Source organism: Terrapene carolina, unplaced genomic scaffold (assembly GCF_002925995.2).
Source record: "Terrapene carolina triunguis isolate 2854851 unplaced genomic scaffold, T_m_triunguis-2.0 Scaffold629, whole genome shotgun sequence".
Classification (NCBI taxonomy): Eukaryota; Metazoa; Chordata; order Testudines; family Emydidae; genus Terrapene; species Terrapene triunguis.
This window is the reverse complement of record NW_020664980.1, coordinates 14,588,001-14,596,405: the sequence shown is the minus strand read 5'-3', so window position 1 is coordinate 14,596,405 and position 8,405 is coordinate 14,588,001. Positions and strand designations below refer to the sequence as shown.

Below are 8,405 nucleotides of genomic sequence, written 5' to 3'. Positions count from 1 at the left end.
GGCAGAAGCTTCACATTATGCTGCTTCTTGTCCACCAGGAATCAGGTTACCTTTATTTTTAAAATCCCCCAAATTTCTCATTCTGGAGTCATTGTTAATTAATTGTCTGGGTTTGAATCCGAAGGGGTTGCACTGTTCCGATACAGGGATGACATAGGTGGTTAGCAGGACATAATGTGAGGCTTAACGAGGACACCGTCCAGGTTGGCAAGCTCCTAAATTACCCTACATTAGAAAAATGATTGTTTGAAACAAAGGGTCACCTCCTACTGAGGGTCTGTCTTGCTTTTAAAAGCTGCCAACACTGACCCAGGTCCTTGAAGTTGTTGGGACAATTGGACGACAGGACTGGCTCCTGGCTTTCTCCCACTGGGACCCAGCAGAGTAAACTGCACTATCCAAATCCTTGCACAGTAAATCTCAGCTCCCCCCTGGTTGAATTGAAGGCAGGTTAATTTGGGGGCCTGTCAGGTTTGGAAACGTCTTCAGAATTATGGGCCTCAGTAAGCACTTGAATGGCAGGGATGAGCAATCTGCAGCGCCGGACTGCTGCTCACTGTAGCCTCTGACCGTCTCGTCGTACACTAGCACTGCATTCCCTGCTGCTTAAGCAGTCAGACATGAGAGGCAGGCCCATTCTGGGAATGTGGAGCAGGTCATAAACGTTGGCATAAGGCACAAAGCTGAAGGGTAAGTAGCTTTATCCACCTGAGAGGTGCACTGATTACCCTGAAATGCACAGCCTGGAGCATCTCATTCCTACTGTGAAGCTGAATTCAGATGTGAAAAACAGAGAGACCGTGGGCAGTTCCAGGGCCTGGTTATGACATTACTGACAGCTCCCACAGTGGCCAGAACTCTCCACCTATTTCATGAACTAACTGAGTCCTTAGGAAAAATGTAACTTTGCAAGTGGGTTTGAAAGGCAGCAAGACCAAGGCAAAGCAAGAGATTTTGTAAAGCTGAAGCAACATGCCAAGGCGTTCGCCTGAAAGGATGTACATGTAAACAAGTCACACATCACATTCCATTGCAATGTATCATCTCCCTCACATCAGTTAAGACCATTCTGAACACAGCCTTTGAATCCTGACGTTGGGGAAATTTGCGTTGCCTGTCTAAGCAGCTGTTTGCTTGCCGTCTCAGGTGGATGGTTACAATGGCCATGCAGAGGAACAGTATCATCATGGATGGGGACATTTCATTGGCTATGTTGCCTACTAACGTTCTACCACAAGTATTATGCATCACATTTAATGTATCCAAACTGAAGTGGGTAGTGTAAAACATACATAAATAGTCAAAAAACAAGCCACCAAACCAGCAGAGATCTCATCCCTCTAAATACACACATGCCATTTAAATTATATTCCAAAATGAATAGACCTAACTTTGGGCACAAAATAAACTCCTAAAATTAATTACTTATAAATTATTTCTATTTAGGCCAAATAATGCATGTGTAGTTTTACTCTGGAGGGGAGAACACACACACAGTAGGAATTAAAACATTAGAGAAGTGAATGGCCCAATACAGAATACTGGTTTCTCAGTATATCCTTGAAATACGGCAGTTCAGAGTTCCCCAGAAGCATCAACCGTATGTTAAGTTTGACCTACTCGTATTTAAAGACTTTGTGCCTGTGAAAAAGGTCTCCCTGAAAAGTTTGAAACAATGCTGTTCTCTCATATTTTCTGCATCTCTCTCTCTTCTGTAAGACAGTCCTATGAAAAGAGAATCTTCATTTTAAAAGCTCATTTGGCGTCCCACTGCTCATTAGTGGAGCGTATTAGTACTATTTATACATGGCAGCAGAGTGCTGCCTCCTGATTTGGTCTTCCTCCATCTTTCAATCCTCTAGTTTAAAATGGGTGTCAGACATTTTGCTAGCCTGCTTGTAAACATGCCCCTGCAACATTTGCAACCTATTCAGCGCAGCTTTGGGATAACACATGCAACCAGAACAGGGAGAAAAGAGGAGACTAGAACTTGGCTTCGTTGTAGATAATTTGCTTCAACGAGTGGCGCATTGAACACAAGCAGTGGCATTAGAGACAGAAAGTAACCAAGATTATTAAAACCCTTTCCATTCTAATAGCCTCAGGGGTTACTAGTAACACAGAAGAGGACTGATTTTAAGTACAGGGATTTTAATCAGACAGACAGTTTCCCTTTAACTTCATTCAAAACAACATTTTAAAAAGAAAATACAAAAAGTTGTTCATATTCACCTGCCAAGGTTTGGGCTGCTATCTGTGCAGATGCAACATGGATGGGAAAATACCATCAGCCTCTTGCAAGGGATTTTGGGCAGGTTAGAGGAAGAATTGTCTCTCTCCCGAGCTCTGGTAAGCAGGAAGAGAAAATTGGACAGCCACCAACTACTCTCCAACCACTCCTAGCGCTAGAAAGGAAGTTCAGGTTTGCTCTTGAACATCCTGCTGTAATAGACCTTAGCAACGCCCATGCGCCTGTAGCTCCTTCCTCTGCTGAAACCGTTCTCTCAGTTGTAGCATTGCCATTGGCTCTGTGGCAATCAAATGCCCAAAAGTGGGAAGTCAGGTAGGAAACAAGCAGCAAGAGCAGAAACTAGTTTTCATGCTATCATCAAGAACAAAACCAGGGCTAGAGAAATACAGAAAATACGCACTGAAAGAGGTATTGATTCTCACGCAAAGGGACTGCATTTTCCAACAAGTGCAAACTGCTCTAGACAGGAAAAAAAAAAAAAAAAATGCTTGCATAAGTTTTTTTTCTCCCCTCCCCCTTTTAAAAAAAAAAAAGTGACCTCTCTGTCTTTTCTATGTGAAATTTATTTATTTGCATATATCGATACAGTTGGTATGGCCTTAATGCTCCATTTAAGGACGTGTTTTGCTATATGGGCACAGAGTGCAAAGCAACTGCTTCCTTAAGAGTAACATTTTTACGTCATGATAAACAAACCTATAACTTATACAAGTACAATTTGCATGAACACATGAACACAGAAGCAATGGCAGATTATTTTTTTGGCTTGTAAAAACAAATTTAAAAAAAAGTTCTATTTCAGCAGTTTGAAGATGGAATGTAAGATTTCTGTTGTAAGTGTATATAAAAATATATATATATTTATTGAACCATACATTCATGCCGATTCCAATTAAAAACAAAATAAAAGTTTTCTGAAATTTGCTTTCGGTGGATTTTTTAGTACCGGAGATGTCATTTTAAAGCCAGTGCTAATAGCTGAGAAGTGCTGCTCTCCTTTAGTATTTCATGGACATTTAAGTAGGATCATTGTATTGTGTACTCTACACTTTTTATACTTCCCCAATGCAGGCCATTTTCAGCCTCATGCCCCTCCCCCCCCCGTTTTAAAGCCTATTTACATTAAAGAAACACTGAAGTATGCCATTTAGTAAAATGTATTTCTGATTAGGCATGTCAAGAAGTTCACTATTAAATCCAATTATTATGTAGCCGGCCTTAACCAGAGAACATTCAAATAAGTTTCCCAGAAGGCCTGAGACGTTAGTTTTTCAGTTACCAGGCAGGCTGAGAAAGGTATTGCTGGAAAGAGAAACAAGGACAGGCACAAGCTGTAAATGCTTTAGCAGGAAGTGATTAGGCAAATTGCTAGTATTCACAGCCATGGGCGGCAGCAGCATGCAGGGAGAGCTATATGCAGCTACAAAATACCGTGTCTTTACCTTGAAAATCTCGGGCTCAGTTTGAGCCACGGGGAGGAAATGAAGGCATGGATACTGTAACTTCTCCATGACTAGCCATCCTTGCAGAGCAATTCTTCCATGAAGTGGAGGAGGTAAGAGATCAGCTCTTTCTTTCCAGTTCAACGCTGCAGTTGCATCCCCCCAAATGAACACTGGCAGCAAGAAGCACAACAGAGACTGCTGCCTTGGGCCTCACACTACAAGGTGCAGACACAGGTAGTACCTTTTTCTGGGCCAAGACAAACATTCGCCAGACACATGCTATTTTATAGCGCCAGCTGCCACCCTTCAGGACAACCACTCTATTCATTCAAGGCACTGCACCTTCTACAAGCAGAGGTAGCACAGCCAACATCCGTAAGAGTATCAGGGACAGCGGTTCATACACTGAAATCCATCTTATCACTCAAGGGACCAACAAAAAAATCTTGGCATATGAGAGGTGGTTAAGCCTCTTGGCTATGCTTGTCCACTGAACAGGGCCTGCATGCTATAGGAGGGCCTTAGCACAATTGTGGACTATAAGGTTTGTAACAGCAGAATCATTTATAGAAACACCCTTTAGCCATTCAACCGTTCCATCCCTCTTCAGTTTGAGCTCTGACCGTAGCTTGCTAGTTTAATAAAATGTATTACGTTCATGCTACTTCAGCTGAGGGGGGAAAAATTACAAAGACCAAGACATTTGACTGAAGTGAGAGTTTAGAGTTGACTGAAAACCTTTTTTCCCCTCGATAGGATTTACCGTTCACCTCCCAATACTTATAGAAAGCTCTAATTCAGGTACATTTACATACACAGATTAGAACTGAAGCCTCAGGACATGCCCTCCATTCCTTACAATCAACAGAGGGTCCTGTGGCACCTTTAAGACTAACTTTTCTGTTAGTCTTAAAGGTGCCACAGGACCCTCTGTTGCTTTTTACAGATTCAGACTAACACGGCTACCCCTCTGATACTTGATTCCTTACAATGTAGACTTGACAGTACAATGCTAAATGCGTACGGGCTAGACCAGCAGGTAGAAGGCAAAATAGGTACGTTTATACTTTTGGCACTAGTGTTAATTCCACACAAAAGCCTGCTCCCTGAGAAAGTGACTATGCACTTGTTACCTCTAACCTAGGGAAAGGAAGGCTCAGTTTAACACCCCGCTGCGTTTTTGTAGAAGTCCAGAACCTCAGGAACCCTTCAGAGCAAGGCTTACGAAGGCCTGTTGCTGCCTTACTAAGCAAAGGGGCCTGTTCACTTGGAACAAGTACTTCCTCTTTACCGGAAAGGCATTGGGAACAGGCATATGCCGCCACAGTGCCACTCAGATTTGGCAGGGCCACCCTGCCACAGACGAACAGAGGAGCAGACATGCCAACACTGGGTGATGCTGCAACGTGTACCAGGTTGCAACACCTAGCAGGAGGAGGCGGGCCCACACCCATGGGACAGAAGCCACCACGGGTGCAAGGTGGGGTCAGAGACTTCATTCAGATTGTTACTGTGAACATTGTGACCTCCATGTCAAAATTGTAGCTTTAATCATGAATTCATATAGTTTGAGATGCTGTTGGTGTAAACTTTTTTTAAAAGTAGTTTCTCCTATAACACCACATTAAAGTCTTGCATCTTTTTAATTTTTGCATTTCATTCACCTTAGACTATGAAAAAAAATCTGGTCAGTTTTGCCTCCTGTCTTTCTTCTGGCACTAGAACAATGATGTGGTTCACACCACAGGAGACTGGCTGTCTTATCAGAGACAGCAAACACAAAACCCATTGCAACTCATTTAGGCTTTGCAAGTCTTCTCCACTGCCCTCCTGAAGTTATATTTTGAGCCCAAAACTATGACAAAATCCCTTTGAGGACATACTCCTTTAACAAGTGGAGAGGTGTTCACAGCTCTGGCATGTGCAAGGGATAGGTGCTATTTACTGAAGCTTTGATAATCTAAAGTGCAGCATCTGTTGCTAGAGTCTGATTTCTCCTCAGCAGAGGCCGTTCTCCCTCCCTCCCCCCCCTGCAGTATATTATACGTACCCGTCATTATAGAGCTGTAGTTGTGAAAAGCAATGAAAGAACGCCAGCGGGGAAGACTTCAGAGAAAGACTTGCACTTAACCCCTTGGCAATGGCAGACACGATGTTTTCCTGATCTGAAGTTGGGAAAACCATTTAGAACAGACCCTACCAGTTATTACCGCAAGAGGGAACTGTGTATTTCCTGTACGTCTGTGCACTAAAGTGGCACACTGCGAGGATAGTCATTACAGTTGGCTCTGCTCAAGTGCCAGGACGTGCCTCTATACTTTTGGGAGCAGGTTAAAAAAGTCAAGTCAGTCCGTAAAAGGTCTGAGGAGAGGTGGGTTGAACACCAGTTTTTAAACAAACATTGAAGTCTCTGACAAAAGCTTCCAATGATTTTAGTGAGGTGTGGACCGTTTAAACTACACCAACTCTCACATGTAACTTTTCTGGTATGGTTTATAGTGACCTCCCCCTGGCCACAGACAGCTCTGTTCTAGTTTGTAAAGCAGAATGTGTCAGAGGCCACGAAATAGGGATATGCCATTTACATCACATCTGCACAGATCCTGCATTAGAAAACCCAGAACTTAGACACTGAATCCTGGTTCACACGAAAGACAATTACTAATAAGCTCTCCAGGGTGTCCACTGTGATGCAGTTACTGCAGGGGGCATATGATATACCATCCAGTCACTTCATATCAACGTACGGTGGTGGTGCATGGAGCCACCGCTGTAATCTGACCCCAATGGCTTCTGATATTAATCTGGAAGCAAGACTGCAATTTTCTTCCAGATGTTTTTCCATACAATGGAAGTTAAACACCATACCTATTACCAAAATAGTGAGCTGTGCACCGGAATCCTTTAAGACTGGTGTAATAAAGATTGTACACATAGTCTTGTCTTTTATTTTCAATTTTAGTGGAGTCTGAGAATGAATAAGATATTTATTCAATACCAGGAGTATATACCAGCAATTGCTAGGCAATCAGTACACCTCTAGCATAATTGTCAGAGGCTGCATCTGATCTAGGTAGTTTCACCTCTGGCAGAGGGGAGTTGCTAAACGGATGCCCAAATTGCAAAAGCAACTCCCCCTCCCCCCAATAAAGAACAGAGTAAGTATACAGGATCCTAAAAAGCACATTTACATTGCAACAATAAAAGATATCTACAACCACAGTTTCCTAGTCACAACAGGAGTTGTTACAAAATCGCGTAACTTTTCAGTCAACTGGAAAAAGCAAACAAACATTCAGCCAACCACCACCGTGCTTTATAATATTAAACATCTCTACCTGCTACCACAGCAAAGATTGGTTCAGTTTCCAAAGCACCTTTTGTCATCATCCTAGACAAAGGTAGTGATGGGAGGAATGGAGGGCAAACGCCCCCTTCACAAGAATTCCAACATACTCCACTTGATAAAGCAAATCTAGACTTTTTTTATTTTTTTAACAATTTGCCAAGACTGGAATGAGAGATAAATAGAAGGCACAACAATTTTGCTTTTTTTTTTTTATACAAATACAAACTAAAACATGAAAAAAACCTCCCTATTTCAATAAAAAATTTCACAAGTTCAGGAAAAATGTTTTAAGAGTCAAGTTCTAGACATTTAAAACCTATCCCACAATCCAAAATTTGTAAGTGGTAAAACAGTAGTTAGAATTCCTTTTCGTGATCATGTATCAAAAGAAAAAAGATTCTATGGATACCCTTTATTCCACTTTTACAGCGCCACAGAGAGAAGAATGAATGTCAATTTTTCAAGTGGCAACATGGCCAGACCAGAGGATGTGCACATGACCCTCAAGGGACAAACAATAGTTTCTCCTGCCTTGAAATGCTTGCCAAGTGCTAGGGTTTCCTACAGGCTCTTGAACACATGCAGGTGAAAGATTATTCCACTGACTGAAATGCACCCAATTTCAATATAGAGCGCAAAAAAACAAAACAAAAAAAAAAAAAACCACACATTCCTTTAGGAAAGACCCACTGGTACACAAAAAAAAAAAAAAAAAAAAAAATCCAGTCCGTAAGTTTGCAGTGAGCAAGGAACTTCAGTTCTTTTCTTTTTAAAATCCACTTTTCCTAAAATATTGTTCCACAAAGCTGGAATCTGGGACAAGGACTAGGGGGGGGAGAAAAAAAACAAAACAAACCAAACAACAAACAAAAAAGGGCCAAAACAGTATCAAACGTAGCAGTCTATAACAGGCCAGGGCCACATTCCAAGATACCCAAGGCTGAAATTCACAAATCTGCAGGAACAAGGGTTTGTGCCACCATGCCAACATCCTTGACGCATTCACTGGCGTTGCCCGATGCCCCTTCCGGCTCCAAATCCTGGTTTCTGAGACATTCCTCCACGTGGAGGCCCTCGAATCCCACCTCCCAGCCCTCCCCGGGTGCCTCCAGGTCCACGTGGTCTGTTGTCTCTGCGGTCACCCTCCCTGGCAGCTCGTGTTTTCTTCTCCTCCACGTTCAAACGCACCTCTCCCCTGAACATGATGGGCTGCAAGAGAAAGAAAAGATTTACCAGCATTAACAATGCAGCTGTAACTCTCCAACAAAGCCTTTCACGTGGGGAAGTTTATGCTGTTCCCTTCAATGGGATTAATATTAGGAATGGGAGCAAGACAAGAAAGAAGGAAATAAAGCTCATG

General features: G+C 42.5%; 1 protein-coding gene across 3 annotated transcripts in view; it reads right to left on the bottom strand.

Annotated features, from left to right (window-relative positions):
* Window positions 1-7,161: 7,161 nt before the first annotated feature.
* Window positions 7,162-8,405, bottom strand: part of G3BP1 (G3BP stress granule assembly factor 1) — a 40,600-nt gene continuing 39,356 nt past the window's right edge. For all 3 annotated transcript variants that reach the window (XM_026659417.2, XM_026659418.1, XM_024217039.2), the window contains one exon: window positions 7,162-8,254. In XM_026659417.2, coding sequence (XP_026515202.1) covers window positions 8,048-8,254 — 207 coding nt within the window. In that variant the 3' untranslated portion in view covers window positions 7,162-8,047. The remainder of the gene's footprint in view (window positions 8,255-8,405) is intronic.